This window comes from Rhinolophus sinicus, chromosome 14, assembly GCF_057876585.1.
Source record: "Rhinolophus sinicus isolate RSI-liver-muscle chromosome 14, RSI-T2T, whole genome shotgun sequence".
NCBI lineage: Eukaryota > Metazoa > Chordata > Mammalia > Chiroptera > Rhinolophidae > Rhinolophus > Rhinolophus sinicus.
The window spans coordinates 18436428-18458586 of NC_142514.1; the positions used below are offsets into that span (position 1 = coordinate 18436428).

The 22159-nt window shown below is 53.6% G+C and overlaps 3 protein-coding genes across 4 annotated transcripts in view; 1 reads left to right on the forward strand and 2 right to left on the reverse strand.

Annotated features, from left to right (window-relative positions):
- KDF1 (keratinocyte differentiation factor 1) overlaps window positions 1–2236 on the reverse strand; it is a 28284-nt gene extending 26048 nt beyond the window's left edge. Inside the window, exon 1 of one of the 2 annotated variants that reach the window (XM_088790665.1) lies at window positions 2099–2236. The gene's annotated coding sequence lies outside the window, so the exon portion shown is untranslated. The remainder of the gene's footprint in view (window positions 1–2098) is intronic. The other variant, XM_088790663.1, reaches the window with a different exon arrangement.
- Window positions 2102–8326, forward strand: TRNP1 (TMF1 regulated nuclear protein 1). Its single transcript, XM_088790666.1, has 2 exons — window positions 2102–3092; window positions 7567–8326. Exon 1 carries the CDS (start codon window positions 2231–2233, stop codon window positions 2915–2917), a length of 687 nt encoding a protein of 228 aa, XP_088646792.1. The 5' UTR covers window positions 2102–2230; the 3' UTR covers window positions 2918–3092; window positions 7567–8326.
- Window positions 8327–11398: 3072 nt separating this feature from the next.
- TENT5B (terminal nucleotidyltransferase 5B) lies at window positions 11399–18760 on the reverse strand. The gene is made up of 2 exons (XM_088790661.1): window positions 18312–18760; window positions 11399–13266 (listed from the first exon to the last, which is right to left on the reverse strand). Exons 1-2 carry the CDS (start codon window positions 18570–18572, stop codon window positions 12244–12246), a joined length of 1284 nt encoding a protein of 427 aa, XP_088646787.1. The 5' UTR covers window positions 18573–18760; the 3' UTR covers window positions 11399–12243.
- Window positions 18761–22159: the final 3399 nt, after the last annotated feature.

The window sequence follows — 22159 nt, forward strand, 5'->3', positions numbered from 1 at the left end:
TTGAAACCTTGCTTGGCCACTTATCTGCCGTGTGACCTTGAGCAAGTCTCTTCACTTCTCTGGGCTTTGGTTTCTCACCAGGAAGAAAAGGTTGCTGATACCCTTTTCTTATGGATATTGTGAGGAGCTAGAGAACATTTATCCATTCAATAAATATAGGTTGAGTATCTCTTCCTACTCAGAGAAAGGGCTTTCTCAAGGTCACTCAGATGGGCCATGTGTGGGATTTGAACGCAGATCTGGCTAGTTCTCTGGATCTGGCTGATGGTGGGGGTGGGTAGAGGTAAGTCCTAGTCTTGTCCCCCTCATTCATCTCACAGAAGTTGGGAGCAGTGATATATACCTGATGCAGACAAAACACCTGTCAATCTCCCTACAGTGACAATGGGGAGGGGGTCTTCTGCACAGAGAAAAGATACAAGGGTTGATGACACAAAGGAGACCATTCAAAGGGATGACACCATTCAGCAGGGCATTCCTCCTTCCTGGGGGCAACTTGGTAACTCCCGAGCCTCAGTCACTCCGAGTCCCTCTGACTCCCTGAGGCCCTATTTCCCTCATTGAATTTCCCTTCTCCTTCTCCCTCTATGAGCCTCCTCTAGCACCAATGTGCCCACTAAAACCCCCTCTCCCTGAGCCCATCACAATTCACTGAACCCCTCTTCTTGCCCTCAGTGAGCTCCTCTCCTTCTCCTCCACTGACCTTCCACTACTCCTGGTCACTGAACACCCTTTTTCTCACTCCCTCCTAAGTCCTCTTCCCTTCCTCTTCACCTAGCCTGGCGTCCTTTCATGGGCCTCTCCCTCCTCTCTGAGCCCCTTCTGAGTTGCCTCTCAGGAGCCTAGCTGTCTCGCCCACTCCCATGAGTCCCAATCACTCGATCCTAGGCACCTGAAAGCACTTGAGACAACGGGGGTGGCGTGGGGGAGGCTCCATCTCTGTCCTCCTCCACATCAAGCCAGGGCAGGTCCCACATCTGCCTCCTCTTCAGACTGAGGCAGTAATCACACTGGCCACAATTTTGGCAATCCCCCTGAGCCCAGGGTTGGTGGGCAGCAATTCCCAATGGGTCAGAGCTGATTTCTGGCCCTCCAGCCTCTGCCGGGCCCATCACAGAGACCTCCCATCTCTGATGGTACCTTTAAGCAGATGGAAACTGAGGCAGGGCCATGGCATCTGGACCAGTGTTTGGAGGGGGTACAGCCAGGTCATTTCTGCTGTTCTATCATTTTGCCAGGATGACTATGGTCCCAGTTAAGGAGGGTCACCCAATGACAGTGAGGAGACCCAGGTATCTGAGCCCCCACACGGCATAAATGGCTGAGCTGGTCCCATTGGTTGCCCAGATTCAGCAACCAATCTGCAAAGTGACCTTGGGGAAGGCACCACTACACTTTCTGGGTCTGTTTCCTCCCATGTAAAGGTATGGGGACATCTACTGGGAGGAGCAACTGAAGCAGAGTAATGGAAAGAATTTTGCACTCAGTGGGGCCTGGGGCTCCTCTGGGAGGCCATCAAGGTTTACCCAAGCTGCGCCAGGCTCAGCATCAGCGCTGTGGTTTGTTTTGCACGCGAGGGGCCTGCCGGGTGGGGAACCGACCCGGCCAGATCCCCACCGGGACGCCAGTCACCCCTCTGTTTTAACCCCTCCATTGTCCCAGGGAGATTGAGAAGGAGGTCCTGGTGAGCCTTGTGGCCCAGGAAACCAGGCAGAACCGATTCGACTGAGGGACCGCGTGCGGTACGAGAAAGGAGCACTGTGCAAGGAGTCAAGCCTCCAGCTTCTCACTGTCACATAGTGTGGCCTCAGGCAAAACCCTCCCCCAGGTGGAGACTGTAGCGAATGATTTCTAAGCACCAGCTACCAGAGCTTATGACTCAGGACCCAGACCAAAGAAAATGCAGTTCTCTTTCTACCCAAAATTTTGGGGGAGGTGGATGGGAACCGAATGCCCTAGCATGGCAGAGCCGATCTAAGAACCTGAAGGGTTTGAGCAATGTGGTGAACCCGCCGGGCGGCGGAGGCGGGTTCAGGGCATGCCAGCCTTTGATTGGCTGTGCTGTCCATCGCTCCGCCCCGTGTTCTATAAGACTCACAGTCAGCTGGCGCTGCGCTGGTGCAGGGGCCGCGGTTGCATCTTTCTGGTGGTTGTTGTCCATCCTCCCCCGATCGGGGGCAGCAGGCCAGACCAGCGGACCCACCGCTGCAGAACGCTGCGGGGGCGGGGGATGCCGGGCTGCCGCATCAGCGCCTGCGGCCCGGGGGCCCAGGAAGGGGCGGCGGAACCAGGGTCCCCGCCGCCGCCTCCCCAGGGGCCCCTGCTGTCCTCTCAGCCCCCGCCCCCAACTCCGACCTTGACCCGGACCCAGACCCCGGCTCAGGCCTCGCAGCTGACGGAGGCCGCCCCGGCATCCGCGGGCTCGGCGGAGGGTCAGGAGCTGCAGCGCTGGCGCCAGGGTGCTAACGACGGTCCGGTGGGCACCGGGTCGGCAGGGGGCGCGGGCGGCGGCCCGGGCGCAGGGGGCCGCGCGTTGGAGCTGGCTGAAGCACGGCGGCGACTGCTCGAGGTGGAGGGCCGCCGGCGCCTGGTGTCGGAGTTGGAGAGCCGCGTGCTGCAGCTGCACCGCGTCTTTCTGGCAGCGGAACTGCGCCTGGCGCACCGCGCCGAGAGCGTGAGCCGCCTGGGCGGTGGCGTGGCGCAGTCCGAGCTCTACCTGGCGACTCACGGGTCGCGCATCAAGAAGGGCTCGCGCCGCGGTCGTCGCGGCCGCCCGCCGGCGCTGCTGGCCTCTGCGCTGGGTCTGGGTAGCTGCGTGCCCTGGAGCACCGGACGCCTGCGGCGGGGCCATGGCGCGGAGCCCGACTCGCCCTTCCGCCGAAGCCCGCCCCGCGGCCCCGCCTCCCCCCAGCGCTGACCTCAGCGCGAGGACCCCCGGTCACCCCCCACAGGCCATCGCCGAGGTGCCGACCGAAGGATTGCGGACGCCAGCTGGATGGACGGCGTCACCGACATGGATGGATGGACTGACCGACCACAGGAAGAGACAGTCGGGGGGCCGGGGGACCAGTAAAGCAGGCTGAGAGGCTGAGGTGCGGTCTTAGCGGCTGGTGTGTCCAAGGGGCAGGGCGGGGTATTGCAGGGTCCCGAATCTCCCTTTCTTGGCGTCCACTTTCTGTTGCCGCCTCTCCCAGACCTTCTTGGGAGTGAGGTGGTGGCACCAAGTTCCCTCAGGTTGGACAAATTGAGGGTGCTCGGACCCCAGCAGGGGTTTACAAGCATTTACCAATTGGAGCCTGCTGCACTGACGCAGCACAGCCCACCCTCACCTCCACCTGCATCGCCTTTCTTGAGTCCCTTGGGGCTGTAAGAAGAGTCTTGCCCTTGAGGCTGCTGTGTTCTGGCACCACCAAGTTGCATTCCTTCAGGAGGACAGAATAATGAGGTCCCAGGATGGGGTGCGAGCTGGCACAGCAGTGTACTCCTGAGTTCTCTTCTAAACCCCTGTTTCCCATTTGGGGAGATGGATCCCAGAGAGGTTGAGGATATGTTCCCATCATTCTTAGGCCCTTCCATTTCTAGGAGACAAGATTTTTTCTTGTGCCCTCATGCAGCTTTGCTCAGAATACAGCCAGACTTAGGTATCCAGTGTTTGGTAACTGCCTAAAGCCTCACCTGGTAAGCCTCACCTAAGCCCCCCAGCTCCCCAACCTGTCCCTAAGATGGGCGATGGAGCCAGATAATAGCCTTTAAGCGGCACCAAGAGGGTAGGTATGTCATCAGCTTCTAGACTGGGGGTCTTAAAGGGCCAGCCATAAAATGAGATCTGCTTCTCTTTCTGTCCCCATGCCTTTCAGGCTCCTCTTCCCCTGTCCCCACCCAGCTGTGAATGGCCTGGCTGCTGCTTTGCTGCTCACCAGCTGAGTTGACTGCAGTCTCACTTGTCAGTCTGTGAAGTGGGTATCTGTACCTCCCGGAAGGGCTATTGTGAGGTTAACAAATGGCAGCGGTCTTCTTCCCCCATAAGTCATAGAAGAATGTTTTATTCTCTTAAATCATGCCTAGAAACAGACAGTGCTTTTGTTGGAGGAGCCAGGAGCTAATTTAAAGTCCTCGTTTTGCAAAGTGGCAAGGTCGCATGCCAGCAAGGGGACAGAACTAGGTCCCAGGCCTGTGTGTCCTGCTAGTATCTCTTCCCTGTCCAGGGGCAGGGGCTAGAGAGCTGGTGTCTGGCCTGTCTGCTGTGTGACCTCGAACAACTCTGCCCCTCTTTGGACTAGTTTCCTCAGTTTCCCTGAATGTAGCTGTGCCCCCCACGTCATGGCTTGAGAATGGGGAGAAGCGGGTAGGATGAGAACACCAGGGGCAGAGTCCTGGGAATCTGGCTTAATCCTAGAATCCTGAGGTTCAGGTACTGCTCTGAAAGGGAGAGCCCTAGGGACCCTCTGACCTATCAGCCCTTCCTCTCCTTGGGTACCGGACTTTTGGGCTGGTTTCTCAGCTAACACCCAGGCCGTCCTGAACTCATTCTTAGCTGGGGAAGGGAAGTCCAGAAGGAGATCTCAGAGACTGAAGGAGCTTGGGGACCAGGAGAGCAGTGGGGGGCCCTGCATCCTCTGGCCTCCCTAGAGAGAGAGAACCTTCCAAAGCTCCTTGGGTCATTTGTGGTCTAGAAGCTGAGAAAGGACAAGGACGTTCTGGAGGTGACACAGTGAGGAGCTTTGGCCGCAGTGCTGGGCTGTAGCCAGAACTGTTTGTTTTCTGGGTTGCACAGAAGAGGGCACTTGGTCCAGAGAAGCTTTTAGCTAATGGTGTAAAGTGCTTGGTGCCGTCACAATTTTGCCTTTCTCTGGGGTTTATTGGTAATCAGCTTTGTCCTGATTTGGAGGGGGGGCAGAACGGGAATTAGAGATGGCTCTTGCTGGAGAAAGTGGTGTATACATGTGTAGGAAATGGAGATTGATCCTAGTGTCCCAGGCAGCTCTCTCCCTTCCCTCTGCTTCCAGATGCCCCACTGCTTCTCACAGAGGGCCTTGGCCAGAGTACACAGCACTCAGTGACTTGAACCCCAGCTCTTGATTCAGTGCTTTGCTCACTATCTCTCAGCTAGCTAATAAAAGTTACCTTCCCACCTCTGCCTGGCCCACCCAGGGCTCCCTCTAGGAAGCTCTGTTTTCTCCTCAGTCAACAAACATTGGTGTCTACTCAGTCCAGGGGCTCAAGAAGCAGTACTGAATCAGAGGGTGTCTGCTTTCAAGGGCTTGTGTCTCCCAGCCCTCCTCTAGGCAGCCTTCCCTGACAGTCACCATCCCAGGGGACCCTCCGGGGGCTGGGCAGTGTGTGTTGTTGGAGGGCTATTTTTAGGCCTTCAGGAGTAACTATAGCCCCTGGCCAGGAAACTGACACCCCCCCCCCCCCCATGACTTTCTGAACACATTCATGATGGCCACCAGGCCTGGGGACTGGACTGATTACAGGGGATCTTGAGGGACCTGAGCATTGAGGACATTGATGGCCACCAGTGAATCTGGGATCTCATCAAAGGGAAATGAACCTTTCTTCAGGTTAGTGCCTGGGGTTGGAAAACCAGTTCAGGGTTCTGGTCTGGGACCTGCCCCTTCCCTGAATAAACTCCTTCCCTGTCTCGGCTAGTTCCTGCCATGTGAGGGTGTCTTTGGAGTCTCTGGATGGCGCCAGCAGAGGGCAGTGTGGGGCTGCTTCCCAGGGCACAGGGATGGCCAGGAGCAGGCTGGGACCACAGTGTCCCCACCCCCAGCCTTCCTCTTCCCTGGAAATGCTGGGGCTTCTTAGGCCTTGAGCTTTAAAAGCCTGGCAGAAGAGCGGTATGTGGAGGTCACTTGGAGAAGGGGCTCAAAGGAACGCTGGCTGGGCTGGTGTCTGGGCCCGGGGCAAGGTCCGTCAGGAAAGACTGTCCTAGAAAGAGAGGTTGTTCCTCTTGGTGGTCATCGTCTGAGTAAAAGCCTGGAGTCATTGCACTTCTCACCACTTTAGGACACTGGTAATTGGTCAGGACACCCCCATCCCACTGCCACCTGGGGACCAACGTGGCTTCCCTAGAGATTTGGCTGAAGTAACAGGTCTCTGCTCAGGTGCTCTAAGCCTGCAGTGGGCGGTCTGCAGGAGGCGCCCTTTCCCTGACAGCCAGCTGTAGAGAAAACCCAGGGGCCCAGGCCTCACAGCTGAAGGAGAGGTTCTTTACAGGAGGGATTCGGGGGGAGGGTGTATTTGGGGAAGCTGAGAGATCCCCAGCCTATTTCTTCCTCCATTAAGTCCTGACTACACCCTGGCCCGGAGTCATGGGGGAAGGGAATCCTTGGCTCTGGAATAATACATTAACCGCCTCTATGCTCGGCATTGTGCTACGCACTTTTACACCCATTATGTTTCAGTCATCCAAGCTATTCTGCAAAGTAGGGGTTATTATCCCCATTAGATGAGGAAACTGAGGGTCAGGGAGGACAGGTGACTTGCCCAAGGATATAGAACCTGTAAGTGGGGTTCCCTTAAACATTTGGCTATGTGGCTTTTCATTTATCAGGTGAATGAGGGCTCCATTGGGGGGATTTCTGGGCTCTCACTTTTATGTGAGTTCAGTGACCTCTGATCTTTGGTTGTGGGGAGGAATGTTATGAGATGCTGGAGGGGTGGCAGAAAGTGCCCCTCCCCAAGGTCTGCACCCCCCCCCCCCCCAGAGGTTGCTCCCCAGCCTGGTTGTCTGGGCTCTGGAGGGGTGAGTCAGGCTGAGTCAGCATACCTGGCTTCAGGCAAGGGCTGGCCGACTATGCTCAGGGCTTGGGCTGGCCTTGGAGGGCTGCCTCCTCCCTGCACAACTGGGCTAGAATGTTTCCTGCCAAGGAGAGCAGCGCCTGGGATGGCAGAGGAGGGTGACAGGCTCCATGTTGGGACAGAAAGTACCCCCGGGCTTGGAACAAGACAGACCAGGGGTTCAGTCCTGGCCTGGAACCTCTCAGGTGGGAGCCTTTGGGCAAATGACTTCCCTTCTCTGAGCCAGTTTCTTTTCTGTGTGTTTTGGGGATCGAGGGAGGAACTAGCTTCTGAGTAGTAAATGAGAGGTCACACTAAGTGCCTGGCACATAGTGGAGATCTGTAAAGGTGTGATGGAGCCCATCTGCCTAACCTCCCAGGACAGAGCCCCCAGGCAGCGTGGGCCTTTGCTTCTCCAGAGCATCACCAAATCAGGAATCCCTGGAACAGTCCCTTGCCCTCCCACCGCGGGCCCTGGGGAACTCCATAAGGGGAGAAGTGGAGGAGGGGTCAGGCTTTTCATCCCAGGAACATTCCATTCCAGCTACTTAGACCAGTGGGGATCCCAGCCAAGGACAAAGGCCCAGGGGAACCTCTGCTTACCCCAGGAGAACCCACTCCTTCCAGGGTGGGAGCCAGTGGAGCCCAGCTCCATAATATTGCTCCTGTACCTTCTCTTCACAGTGGCCCCTCTTAAGGAGGTAGATGTTGAAGGGTTTGGGTGGGGCTGGGTGGCTGTGGGAAGGAGGTAATTAAAGCTCTTGAAATTATTTTCTCCAGCTCCTCCCAGCTCTTTAGAGCCTCCACTGTATGGATCTGAACTCCTTCCCTGGGCACCTCCTTCAGGAAGACTTCGGTGGACCCTCCACATCCTTGAGCCCTCCTCACTTTGCAGGAGCGAGTGGTTTTACAGGAGCAGGCGGCTGGACTCAGGAAGTTGCCTGTGTGAATTTCTTTACGTATGCCGCATTTGACTTTGGCTTGCCCTGTGCAGTTGGAAGTGTTACAACAGGTCCTCGATACGCAATCAGGTTAGTTAAGAGTGCAGCAAGCATTTCCAATGTGAAAGTGAAAAGGATTTCTCTTACAAATATAGTCATCATTCTTAAGTCACAGTGCAGCTTGGTAGCTGCCATTGCTTCTCAGTCTAACAGCACGGAGACCTGTTTGACGGAAAATGGTCTGAGAAAATCCCTGTCTCCCTCATCCACTGTCCTTGCCCTCTCTGTGTGGGAGGTGCCTGTGGCTCCTCAGAAAGATGGTCAGCTCTGGCTCCTGGGGCAGGGGGAGGGAGACACACCTCTTTCTCAAAAGAGGTGGTAGCCACATAAAAACTCTAAGCAAAGTTTTAAATGAGGAAAGAAAACCACACTTATTCAAATATCCTGATTATAGAAGGAAGGGGGGCTACATTTACACACAACCCAGAACTTGTAGAGTTTGGCAAAATGAATGTATATTGAGTCAGTCCCTTGATTCATACATTCGGGAAGAATACATTTCAATAATGTGAGACAAATGCATGTGGTTTTGAAGTTTACTTTGCAAGTATCCTTGCCTCCTTTCTTTTGTATGTGTCTGTCACGGCTCTTTAAGCTGGCGGTTCCTTGAGCACCTTCTGGTTAGTTTTGTTTGGCAATCTTGGGCCTGTTGACTGATTTGCACAATGATTTCTCCCTTGACCTGGCTCAAAGCTGACCCACTCCAGGAAGTCTTCCCTGATTAAAGATGTGATGAGGAAGCAAGGGGGTGGGAAGGCACATGTGAGACTGTGACCCACAGGGATGCCTGCCTGTTTGTGATAACATGGCAGCATTATGATCTGTGGAGGACTGTGTGTGACTGTGGTGGCCGTATGGACCTCTTTGTCAGTCAGGGTCCCAGCAGGAGACAGGGCACTCAAACAGGGAAGAGATTGAAAAGGGACTATTGCCAAAGGCGTGGGCTTAAGAAACTAACAAGGAATGGTGCGGCTCTCTGGGGACAGCAACACTGAGAAGGCTTTATAACTCCTGGGCCTGAAGTGGGGAGGCGAGGGGAGGGCAAAGGGATCTGGAGAATACAGCTGTGTGGAGAGGGCCCCTGACAGAAGTGACCTTTGCTTGAGAGATGTAGCCAACCATGGCATCCTGGTGGGGAGGGAGCAGGGGAATAAACATCCCATTCTCCAATTTCCTGCTGGAGCCTCTCATTGGCTGAACCCAACAGGAAGGCAGGGAACAAGGGAGCCAGTGATGCATAGTCCCTAGAGGTCATCCTCCCCAGGGCAGAGCAGGGAGAAGGGCAGAGAGTGGGACTGGAGGGGCCAACACATCATGGAACTGCCTGGGGGCGGGGTGTACCTCCTGTTCCCCAATGTTTGCAGCAAAGCTTCTCCCTCTGGAATTCCCCCTACCCACTATGGTCCTAAGGCGTGGGTGGACTGCTGTTTGGAGAGCACTGTGGGGTTGGGGTGGGGGATGGGGGTTTCCTGCCTCGGCCTTCCCTCTCTAGCTCTGATTTCCAGTTGATTCCTGCCTGTCCTGGCATCTTAGATGGCTGCAGGAATTGTCCACGAGCGCACAATGCCAGCCACTGAGTCAGTGTTTTTCTCACAGCCGGAAACACTGCACCACCCCCAAACATAGCCACAGGCATACCTGTTGTGACCCCAGGCCTCTGACATAGTCATCACAAGCCATGGCTGTTGTCACATATACATCAAGAAAAATCTACGTCTTGGCACCCTGCTATAGTCATACATAAAATGGCAGTCACGGTAATGCAGACTCACTCTGTCAAACGCCAAACATGCCTCGTTGCATATATGTACAGGAGACACTGTCAAGTTCATCCATGGGAAATCAGAGTATAGGGGCAGGGTGGTGCAGGGGTTAATGGCAATGGCTCTGGTGTCAGTTTCCCGGTCTGTAAAATGGAAATAATCCTTGCTCTTGTCTCTTGGAGTTGTTGCCAGGATGAAATGAGGGTAATGGTTGGGAAGACTTGAGCATAGCCTTGCCCTGGAGTAAAGCACACCGGAAACAGTAGCTATGACCGGAAGCTCCTTTCCCTGTCCTGCTGCTCACACCCATGCAGGCTGCATATCGGCCCCGCTGAGTACATGCACCTGCACGAGGTCAGACAGCCATGCCTGCCAGGAGCAGGTGTACACTCAGACCAGTTCTCTCTGCCCCCACACATCCACGTGGCTTGCTTTCCACTACCTTTAAATCTGTTCAACCAAGTGTCACTCTTACAATGAGGTTCACCCTGAAGTCTTTTAAAAATTGTACACGCCAGCTATTCTAATCCCTTACCCTGCTACGTATATTTGTGAGTATCGCAGACCTTCTAAGACTATATAGTTTATTTTCTGTCTACCCCATTAGAAGGTCATCTTCACGAGGGCAGGAATCTTGGTCTTTGGTTTACTGACATACTCCCAACCCCTCGAGGGGTAGCTAGCTCACCGTGGGCTGAATGTAGGTATACGCACAAACCACGGGTTCCTGGCTTGCTCATCCTCGGAAACAAGCACATCCAGGTGAAGCCCGCTCCGTACCCCAACAAGCTAAGCCTGTATGCTTATCCTGTGAGCATCCCCAACATGCCCAAGTCAGGAGCTGGGACCACCTTAGTCCCTCCCAGGACCTAGTTGGGTGGGCCTGGTTGGAGTGAAGGCGGGGAGGCTATTTTCAGTCACCAAGCAAAGAAAGCCTTTCCACTGGCTCTTCAAACCATTTTAAGCCCAGCAGGGACCCACTGAGCAGGTGAAGCGGCTGGGTTCACCCAGGTGACCTGGGGCCTCCTCCATGGACTTGTTTTTTCCACCCCGGCTGAAACCATCAAAGCCACCACTTCAGAGGCCACTAATGAGGCTGAATGTGTTAAGGGCTTTGCAATCCCTGGATCAAAGAGGCTGGGTAAACAGAGTGGGCTGCGTTGAGGCCCATGACTGACTAATGCCTGCGGGAATGGCTCCCAGAGAGCTTGACATTCACTCCCAGCCTGGGATGGCCCCAAGTGGGTTTGGAAAGGAGAGACCTGCCCCTCTAGGGGATCTGCTTGGAATAAACCAAAGTGTACCCGTCAGCACTTGGGGATGACAGAGGGAGCCAGAGGGTTGAGGGAACCTCTCCCAGGTAGGGAGGCCAAACCTAGGCTCTGGCTTTGGGGGACTCTAGAAGTCTCCCAGTTTCCCTTGCCACTATTGGAGGGGTCTCTAGTTTGGATTCAGTCAGCTTATTCTCCACCTGCTTCCTGGGAAGGAGTGGGGGTGGGGGTAGTGCGGTCAGAGTTAGGGTCAGGCAGCCCTGAGTACCAGAGTGTGAGGCCAGGTCTGGGGTCATTAGAACTCTAGGTAGGAAACACTGAAATACTTACTCTAATAAGAGACTTGCTGAGGCAATGTGCAGGTGCAAGTCCTGCGTGGGGACAGGAGCTCCTAGCACATTGTCAAGCTGGGGCTGGTGTTGGGGGAAGGAGGGGCGTTCCCCCCAGCCACAGCCTAGGACACATATCCCAAAACGTAAGCCTCCCACAATATAAGCCAGACTTAGGCTGGGGGTGGCAGCCACAGCCCCCACAGCCATGGAAGGTCCTTCTCCCAGGAGAAAGCATGGTGCTAGGCTCAGTGTAGACAATCTTTATTGGCAGGTGTTAAGAGTGCAAAATAGTAACAAGAGGCTGGGCATGGCTCTCCTCCCCCAAGTGAGGACCCGGTAACCAGGCAAGTGGGGTGGGAGCACTTGCCTGTGGCCCCTTTGGGCCCACACTCTCTGAAGAATAAGCTCCCAAGTAGGAGGGCTCCTCATGACATGGGGGAAGGGAGCAATCCCCCAAAAGGGTTATGGGCTGTGTCCCACCCCAGGCCACTTGGCTCCTGCTCACCAAACTCAACAGCTCAGGCTAGCGGTGTTAAGGTACTGCGCCAGGCACATCCCTCTCCAAACCCAGGTATCGGCCTCCTGCTTCAGTTTCCCTCCTCCCAGTAATTAGCCAGGGTGGACCACCAGGCCCTGTTAGTGGCCCAGCCTGATTCAAAGTGACTAGTTCCCATAACATACCATATTTTAGCTGCTGTGTAGGCTGCAGGCCCTTGGATCACTGAAGGCTGGTCCTAGCCAAAAAGACCCTTTCTAGGCCACAAGAAATCAATCCAAGATGATGGACGTTGAGGCTACCTCCCCAAACATGCTTCATCTCCTAAAGGCAATCGATCCCCAAGACAAACTGCTCCTGTACCCCACAATCATGCTGGTCTAAAAGTGTGGTACAATAAGCAAAGGGTCCATCTGCCAAGGACCCGTTTGGACTTAAGCCCCCAGGGGCCTCCCTTGGGGGAGTCTGGTCTATTCAGTTCAAGCCAAACCAGCAGCAGTGCTGGGCCACCTGGCACAGGCTGGTCATGTCCTCCACACACTCCTGGAGGCCCCACTCCATCTGAGGAGGCTGTCCCTCTGGCCAGGGTCTGAGTCAATTACAAGGCAGCCAGGTGGGATAGCAGGAGTGGGCGCGGGCCAGCAGAGGCTGCACAGGGGTCACGTAGTAATTGACAGTGGTAGGCACAACCCCATCCGGGCCTGGAGGGCGCCAGGCCAGGGCGGCTGCGGCAGCCGGACCCTGCTCAGCCAGCGCCTGGAGCGCCATCGTGGCGATGAGGTCCAGTGTCTGGCGGCGCTCGTGGCTCATGAGGCACACGGTGCTCTCATTGACCACCCGGTGCAGCGTCACCAGGCAGGCGTAGCGGCGGGCGGAGTCAGCCCCGCTGAAGTGAGCCTCCAGGTAGCGCTCCAGTGTGCGCTGCTGCTCCACCAGGTCTGGAAAGTCGATGAAGAAGCGGGAGCACATGTAGCGTTGCAGGGCGCGCACGTCGGTGCTGGGCTGTGGCCGGAAGCCGCGCACCAGAAGGTGGCAGTACTTGAGGAGGCCGCCACCTCGGATCTCCTCCGGGCTGCGAGTGGCGATGACTCGGTGCCGCAGGTGCTCCAGGGCTTCGGCAAAGTCCCCGTATAGGCTCTCGCCTGTCACTGTGGGGTGGAAGGCCTCAGACATGGGCGTGGATGAACACTGACCAAAGAGCAGCAGGGAGTCCAGGATGATCTGGAAGGAGTCTACGCTGAACTCGAACTGGCGCCTGACCGAGTCTACAAACTTGAGCTCCACGTTCTTGCCACTCTTGTTGGACAACGAGATGAGGCTCCAGCGGTCCGTGTCTGTGCACACTTTCACCAGCTTCTGCACGTATGCCTCCTTGAGTGTCAGTGGCGTGATCTTGGCCCGGCTCACACCGGCCGGCAGGAAGTCCAGCAGGCAAGCCAGCACCACCTCCTTGGTCAGCTGGAAGGACCCCTCGCTGCGCAGGTCCACACGGAACACTAGGTCCAGGTCCTTATAACCCAGGCCATTCTCGGGGTGCAGCACGTGGCTGGCAGCAGAGCCGTGCAGCCGCACTCCGTGCACGAGCAGTCCCTGTGCCTCCAGGCTGCTGCGGACAACCTGCAGAGGGGACGGCAGGAGGGAGCGGTGTCAGGAGCCTGGGTCCCCAGTGTCCACTATAGGTTTCTATGTAATAGTAACAATAACATCAACCACTGTTGACCCCTTAGCAGCTATTGTGCCTTTGGAAAGACATTTAACGCTCTAAGCCTCGATTTCCTAATCTGGAGAATGGCCCATTTGGAGGAAAGAATAGCAATAATGACAGCAAACACAAGCATAGAATTTACTAAAAGCCAGGTTGTGATTTAAGCACTTTAGACATTAAGATATAAACTCATGCAATTCTTACAATAGCTCTGTGACGTAGTAATTATTCCCACTTTACAGATGGGAAAATGGAAATACAGTGGGGCCAGGTAACTTGCCCAAGGTCACAGCTGGTGAATGCACAGCAGGGAATTAAACTCAGAGCCCATGTCTTAACCATATGCTATTCTACCTCTCTAAAACTGCAAGTAAAACAGTTTGGTGCCAGACATGATGCTAACTGCTCAAATATATTGAGAATATAGTTGTCATTTTACATGTATTACTACTATGTTTCCCCCAAAATAAGACCGAGCCAGACAATCAGCTCTAATGTGTCTTTTGGAGCAAAAATTAATATAAGCCCTGGTATTATATTATATTATACCCAGTCTTACAGCAAAATAAGACTAATTTTTGCTCCAAAAGACGCATTAGAGCTGTCCAGCTAGGTCTTATTTTCGGGGAAACATGGTACATTATTCCTCACGTTAATCCTATGTTTGAGTATTATCCCAATTTACAGATGGGGACCTGAGGCACAGAGAGGTTAAGAAACAGGTCCAAGGTCAGAGTGGCCAGGCTGAGACTAGAATCCAGGTCAGTTGGATTCTCAAGCCCATGCATACTCTTTTGACTATGAGACATTCATCTTAATTCATCTTAACAAGGACCCAGTAGGGCAAATATTATACTTATTTTATAGATAAGGAAACTGAGGCTTACAGTAGCGAAATATCTAAGACTCAGAGGGGAAGTCATTCAGAAATGGCAGGGCTGGAAGTTAAAACCCAGACCCTTTCCGCTCTTAGGAGACGGGATGGGTCAAGATCTCAGGAAGCCTCCCAAGCCAAATGGAAAAAGACATAGCAGACCCTATGTGCTGATACAGGAACATGACAAGTAAATTTGCAAGTCATCTTGAACCTACTCCTCTAGCAATTATACAAGCCAGGTGAAGACATCTGTTCCCTTTGGATTCTAGAACCTGTCTTCCTGGGGCTAGGACCAGTTGGAGAGGAGCTAGGCTAGACACTCAATTTTCTCAGCAACCCAGAGTACTTCAACACACCATCCTGAAAGAGACCAGGCAGCATTCCTACCCTGAATGATACTGCACCCTTGCTGCCAAGTCAGCACTGGCCAGGCTGCCCTCCTCGCCTCCCAGGGAATTACTGCAAAGAATGTACCTGAGTGCTGAGGAAGCAAGCTGCAGTGGGGCAATCTGAGGCGGGCGGCTCCCTCCAGGAAGGCTTCCTGGAGGAGGACTAGGGGAAGGTATTGTCATGGTTATGGGGGGTGGGGAGAGGTTAACCAACTGGCCATCAGGAACTTGGAATGGGGAGCAGCTGGGGGAGGGGAAGAGGAATATTGGTTAGACACTTATTGGGTGCCAGGCACTGGACCTTCTCACCAGATCTATAGGGGATAGGTCTTATGATCTCCAAGGAATAGATGGGGACACAGGCTCACAAGAGTGAGGTCACCTCCCAAGATCATCCAGAGGTACCTTCAAATCCAGGTATGGCTGACTCTAAAGTCTACTCTCTTTCTACCACATTACTATCCCACAGTTCAGAAGGAACAGAGACCAGAATCCTCTCTCCCTTTCAAAATTTCAAAGTGAGGCTAACCCTCCAGTCACTGAAGCCCAGAGCCAGAGTAGTTGGGGAGCAGGAAGGTGGGGATTGGAGGATGCCCTTGTCAGACAGACGGGAGGCTGGAGGTAAGGGGCCAGTTGCTGCAGTCCAGCCTATGGGACTTCTCACCCACACCCTGGCAGCTGTGTCCATGTAGGCCAAGGAGAGAAATGGGCCAAAGATCTTGTCCCAAGTACCCTGCCAGACCTGCAGAACAGACCAGCCCCCTCCCCAAATCCTAGTAGAGCTGACTAAGCCTTACTCAGTGCCAGCTCCTACTCCCAAGCTGATGCCCACCCCAGGGCATGGCATCTAGCCTGGTGAGTAGGTAGCAGTACTCTTGTTAAATCACCTGCGTCAGGCCATGGGGTTGGCTGTGTCAGCCAGACAGTGGCTGTTGTCTCTTTCCCAGGTGTGACTACAGCCAGCTTGGCAGTCAATCCCCAGATACCGCCACACCCAAGGACTGCAGGGCAGCTTAGAGCCTCCTGAATCAGACTTCTCAGCCATGGAGGGGGCAGTGGCTGCACCCTCCTTTCTCCTGTGCCAAGGCCCTCCACAGAACCACTCTGCTCCCAAGCCACTCCTGAGATCTGTAGGGAGACTGTAGGTGCTGTCAGCCAGGAGGCTTATAAAATTCGTATTCAGAGCTTCCTAATGCAGGCCCTCTAGCTGCAGCTGGAGAGATCAGATTGTCTAATTCAATCCTCTGGGCCCAGAGAGGGCAAAGGACTTATCCAAGGTCACACAGCCAAGAAATGGCTGAGCTTAATTAGAACCAGGCCTCCCAGAAGATAGGGGACCTCCTACAGAAGAGTGGGTCTCCCTAGCCTAAGTACAAGCTAGAATATCTTTAGCCACTCAGATTGCTGCTGTAAGTGAAACCTTGTTGGGGAGAGAAGAACAAAGATTCTAATTCTTGAACTGCAGGGCAATTCAGCACTGGTGAGAAGCTCAAAGTCAAGATGCAGCACCCCCACCACACACTTCCCAACAGCTTGTGAAGTTGCCAGCTGCAGATTCCTGCCAGGCGATGGTCTTTCTTTCCTGTGGAGGCAATTGTACAGGCCAGGTGAAGGCACCCATTCTCTTTGGATTCTAGAACCAGAAAGAGAACAGTCCAACCCATCCTCATTGAACAGATGGGGACACTGGGCCCAGCAGAGGGAACAGACAACAATGCAGACCCTGAAGCCAGATGTCCAACTTCCCAGTCCAGCTCTGAAGTCTCTGCTGCCCCTCACCACCACAGCTGGCAGCATCCTGTTCTGTGATGTCTCTGACCCTTGTCTAGGAGGACACTGTACTACTACCTACTATTATCGCATTGTAAAGTCAGCTCCTATTGACCTGCAGTCTCCTCCACCTGTTTGGGAGGACCTGGAAGGCAGGAAGGCTGGGTCCCAGTCATATCTATGTCCTTGTGTCCTGAATAGGGCTTGGCACAGAGCAGGCAGCAGTTTGGACCAAACTGACAAGGGCAGGGACTTCTCCTGCAGGGTGCTCCCTTCCTTGCAGAGGGGAGCTGCCACACTGAGCTCCCCACCACCCCTCCGGTGCCTGGGACAACAATCCTGGAGGTACAGCAGTTGGGGATCCAAGGTTGACCTGATTGTCCTGGGGAGAAAAGCCTCAACGGAATTCCTAATTACCCCATGACAACGGAATGCCTCTGTGAAGTGCCACTGGGCTTCGGATGAGTCAGCCCTGGGGAATCTGCCCCCACTCCCTCCCATTCCTTGGGTAAATCCCAAGCGAGCACCCCTCCCCCACTGTGGAAACTAAGGCAGCAGGAGGCAGGGCAATAACCTGCTTCACCTAGCTAGTACTGTTTCCCTGAAAATAAGACCTAGCTGGACAATCAGGTCTAATGCGTCTTTTGGAGCAAAAATTAATATAAGACCTGGTCTTATTTTACTATAATATAAGACCAGGTATAATATAATATATAACATAATATAATATAATATAAGACTGGATCTTATATTAACTTTTGCTCCAAAAGACGCATTTAGAGCTGATTGTCCAGCTAGGTCTCATTTTCGAGGAAACACGGTAATAGGCTGCCTCCCAGAAAGTCCATCTGCTGGTAGGAATGCGCAGGAATGTGTGGCTGATTTTCTGGTTTCTTCTTACCAGAAGACACCCCTAAGACCTAGAAGTTGAGTCTTGGGAGCTGGGGAAGGGGTTCATACACCTTGAAATTGTGGCAGCCACTCCTGGGAAGACCCAAGATCCTCTAGGTTTGATTTTCACCTGTTTAGGTAATCTTAGGCAGCTCACTGCCCCTCTTGGGGCCTCAGCTTCCCCAGCTATAAAATGGGTACAACAATTGCCATATCCTGGTATTTCAGAGTGTGAAAGTACCTGGGCTATACAGATGAAAGAGCAATTTTAATGTTGCTGAGAGTCAGGCTAAGGGAAGGAGGAATCTGAAGAAGAGAGGGGTTGCCAGAATTCTCTTCTCCCACTCCTCAGGACAGAGATGGGGCTTGAGAGCTGGGCCAGCTTTCATTTAGAATCCCGGGGATGGGGAAAAACACCTAAACTGGACACCTGAGGTTGCCTTCAGGTCTGGTCTGGTGCTTAATCTCCTGCTACAACCTCAACTGAGAGGGAAGGAGTCCTAGTCAGGATTTTTAGGCTTTTCCATCTACATCTAGCTAGGGGGCTCTTGAGCCAAGGGCTGTCTGGGGCACAGGGTATTCTTCCCCCAGAACCTTGAGAGAGGGAAGGGGTGGGAGTGAGGCCCAGGAACAACGATTTGGGGATGAAAAAAAACTATTTTGGACCCAAGCATGCACACCTACACCCCCGTCACTCCGCCTGCCCGTCCCACGAGCTACCTAGCATCTTTTGTCCTCGCAGCTGACACAGTTCTTCCCTGGCCGCTGGGTCCCTCCTCATTCTCCTCCCCTCTCCAAGCCAGGACCTGGGTGAAAGGTCCGAGGGGAATCGCGGCTCCCCAGGGGCAGGGGACAGGAAAGCTAAGTGGGTGAGGACTGTGAGGCGCAGGGAGAAAGACACATGGTGTGCGATTTTGTCCTCTGAGTCTCTTTCCCCCTAGCTGGCCAGGAAATCGAACCGACTCCGGGTGCCTTCCAGCCACGAGAGCCGCAGCATAGACCCCAGACACCCCACCCAGCGTCCTCTCACCTGCACGATCTGCCGGGGCTGCACACTCAGCGTGGGGAAGTTGCCGCGGCCGTGAATGGGAATCGGCTCGCTCAGGAGCGCGTCCAGTCGCTTCACCTGTGGCCAGCCCAGCCCACTCAGGTGCCGTCCGAGGGAGGCGGATGAGGTCTCCGGGTCGGGGCCGCCGCCTGCCTGGGTGGCCGTGACCACCTCCGAGACCGCAGCCGTCCCCACCTGTGCAGCTGCTTGGTCCCGGCTCTCAGCTCCGCTCCCAGACGGCATCCTTAGCCTAGCCCCGGGGCCCCGACGGCAGAAACCGGGGGGTGGTTAAGGGGAGGATGGCAGGGAGAGCGGCTGGGCCGGGGCCAAGGCGCGGGGAGCAGCTGCAGGGACCGGACGGCAGGTAGGGCGAGGCAAACCCAGGGTACACCCACGAAGGAGACAGCCAACCGACCCTAATGCCTGTCGCCCGGGGCCCAGCCCACTCTTATAGGCCGCGGGCGACATGCCCATTGGTCCCGAAAGCTGTCAAACAGCGGGAGCTTAGTCGCTAGAGAGATTCCTATTGGCTGGAAGGCACGCCCTTGCCCCGCCCCCTTCTCGGGCTGAATTCCCTCCTTTGGTCCTTAAAGAACTTCTGCTCACGGTGATTGGCCGGGGCGGAGCAGGCCTGGACTTAAAGGGACTGCGCCCTCTAGGGGCCGGCCGGGGGAAAGTGACCGGTGGATTTGTAGCGGTGTCGGACCACTAAGAAAATCCAGAGTTTTTGTTTTTTTGTTTTGGCTGTTTGTTTTTGGCTCTGCAAGGAATTTAGAAATCACCTGGCCTGGTCCTGGTCATCCGCTATTTTCAGAAGCCCAGAGAAATTGCTCCACTTGTTCAACTCAACACAGCACGCTTCCTGCTTTCCCACAATCTTTCAGAGTCCAAGAAAAGTAGCAAACTCAGAGTATACCAAGGTAGAGATTCTTTAATGCACTCTTATTGGCCTTTGCCAGCCACAGCCTGGCCAACCTTCATGTTCATGTTCAGAGGTGGGGAAACCTGCTCAGAGAGGGCATGTGACTCCCCCAAGGTCACACAGTGAACAGGTCGGGCCCTGGTGCTGACCCTGGGCTACAGAATCTTTGGGCGCATGCCCTTTCCACTACACTTGTGCAGACCCAGGGCCTTTGCGAAATTGGAGGATGGAGGAAGCTGGAACAGGGGGCTGGTGTTCCTGACCCAGGGTTTCAGGACCATCTGCAGCTACGTCTGGCAGGGGCTTCCTGGAGGGCTGCTAGTAATCTTTCAAGCCAGCCTCTTCTCAGCCTTCTCTACACTACATTCCAAGGGCACCAGCTTGCCTCTGACATACCTAGGACTAGAACCCAGGATCCTGACTTGCAGACTAGAGCAGCCACTTCCTCTTTCCAGAGGCCTAGCCCAAGCAAGATCCTGCCCTTGTCCCCTCCTTCCGTCTTGTCTGGGATCAGGGGCTTCTTCTGGCCCCCAAGGAGGGCAGCTGCTGCTTACTCCACTGCTTGGCTGTGTGACTTTGGGCAAGTCACTGGCAGGGTTAGCACAGTTGCTTGCTATTTGTTTTGCCTTCTCTTGAAAGATAAGAAATAGGTAAGAAACCTTCTGTGGCTGAGCCCAGAATCTCCAAACCCTTGACCCACAATCTCCATGCCCCAGCAGAGGAAGGAATGCTAACATTTACTGAATACTTGCTAGGCACCAGATCACTTTACATACTAAACTTACACCTCAAGATATGGGATCATTATCCTCAATTTACAGATAAAGAAACCAAGGTTTAGAGAGGTCAAGTGGCATGCCTGAGGTCACACAACCACTAATTGGCAGTGTGGGACTCAAATCCAAGTCTCCTGACTCCAGTGCTCTATTTTTCAACTGCTCCTCATGGAAGAGTTGGTACAGATCACAGTCATGCTTGGCACAGCTCTGGTACCACCCAAAAGATTCATTCATTCATTCATTCATTCATTCATTCATTCATTCATCAACCAACACATATGCGCATATACTAAGCACTTAGTACATGCCAGGTGCTGGGCTAGGCCCTGAGGTATGATAGGCAAGGTTCCTGCCCTTCTAGATTCTAGTGTAGAAAGACAGTAGTCAAGTAAACAAATATTTAAGACAATTCAGATAGTGCTAAGAAGAAAATAAAACAGGGTAATAGGAGAGAGAGAGCAACCATGTGTGTGAGTGTGAAAAAGATATAGTGAGAATAAGAGACAACTGGAGAGATCAATTTCCATCATTAGATGGTGTAATCATGGAAAGGCTCCCTAATGAGGTGACTTTTCTATTCCATGTGCTGGATCCACTTCTGCCCTGTCTCTCCATGCTTGTTCCTATACAATCAGGGCAGCAGAGAAGGTGCTAAGCTACATGTTCCTAGAACCCCGAAGGCCCACGCCAATCAAAAAAAGAGGTCTTTTGCCAATCATTTTGTCTACTGTCTTTGTACTTTTTAGATGGGAAAACTGAGGTCCAGTAAACAGGGGGATTTTCCCCAGGGAGACTGGTAGGGCTGGAAGTACACAGGGGCAGGGCCTTGTGGGGGTGGCCTGGGGCTGTGCCCACCCCACACACTTGAATCAAGTTCTTTTAGGAAGGAAAAAAGATCTCTTTTCCTCTCTCCTTCCTTCTATCTGGGCTAGGAGGAGCAATTAGCAAATTCATGCACTGTGAATCATCCTTCTGTAGACACTTCTATTCCCAAGCTAATTGGTTCAGTGTTTACCCAATTACAGGACGCGAACATCACTGTGATGTGTGTGTGGGTGACTTGGGAAGAGAAGAGAGAAGATGAGAGCGAGCTCAGTAGAGTTTTTTATTTTCGCCAAAACCAACTTTTGATTGTCCCAATGAATGGAGGTGAACGATAACTGGGATACATCCAAGAGTCCAACTGGCTTTCAAATGTTATGTATGAGCCTTTCCTCCCTGTACAAATTTCCCATCTTAATTCTGACTTCGGTTGATTTTAAAAGGGAACTTACTCTCTATGCTAATTGAGTCTTAGTGACATAGGTAAGTCACTTTTCCTACCTGGACCTCAATTTCCTATTCTGTAAAATGGGAGTGAAATAGGAGTTAGGCTGTTCCAATCCCACCTTGTATAATTTGAGGTGAGGTGGTGGGAAGGGAAAAAGTTTCCTTGGGAGAGTCTTGGTCTCTACATTGTCCCCTCCTCAGCTCCAGACAAGAACATTCTGGGATCAGGTCACATTACTGAGCACCCCGAGCCTGGAACAACACTAGGCACTTTCCACACAGTTTCTCATCCAATTTTTAGAACAGAATCTTCTGACACAGAAGCAATCTTTCACTTTGCATGAGAGGAAACAGGCTCAGACAAGCTAATTAATTTGTGCAGGGCCCCACATTTGGAGAGAGGGGCTGAATTCCCTGTCCTTGCCCTACCCAGGGCCTTGCCTCTGAGAATGACTCGGTTTGTTCAATTACACACAAATGATCCTCCCCTGTGATGAGTCATCTGTCTCCTGCTACCATGGTTCTCGTCCTCCACCCTGCCTCAGCCCCTCATGGCCATCAATTACTGGACCTTGTCATCACCAGTAATTTCACCCCTACCCTGCACAATTTCAATATCAAGTACCCTGTGCTCCTAATACCATCTCCTATCTTTCCTGCTCACTCTTTCTAGAACCCTCATTCCAATGGTTTCTTCACCCACCAGAACCTCCAATCCCTTGATCCTCCCACCTTTCCCCCCTTTGTTCCTTGCCTCCCTCATGTCCTGAATTTCCTCCTTAACCAGCTGAAAGTCCATGGACCATCATTATAATTACTTCCTTGCCTACACCCGCAACCCCCTTGCTCTTTAGTTAAAT

Coding starts and splice junctions, on each gene's coding strand:
- TRNP1 (XM_088790666.1), top strand. CDS start 2,231: ATGCCGGGCTGCCGCATCAGCGCCTGCGGCCCGGGGGCCCAGGAAGGG.
- TENT5B (XM_088790661.1), bottom strand. CDS start 18,572: ATGCCGTCTGGGAGCGGAGCTGAGAGCCGGGACCAAGCAGCTGCACAG. Junction 13,267..18,311: donor AGCCCCGGCAGATCGTGCAG/GTGAGAGGACGC, acceptor TCCCCTCTGCAG/GTTGTCCGCAGCAGCCTGGA.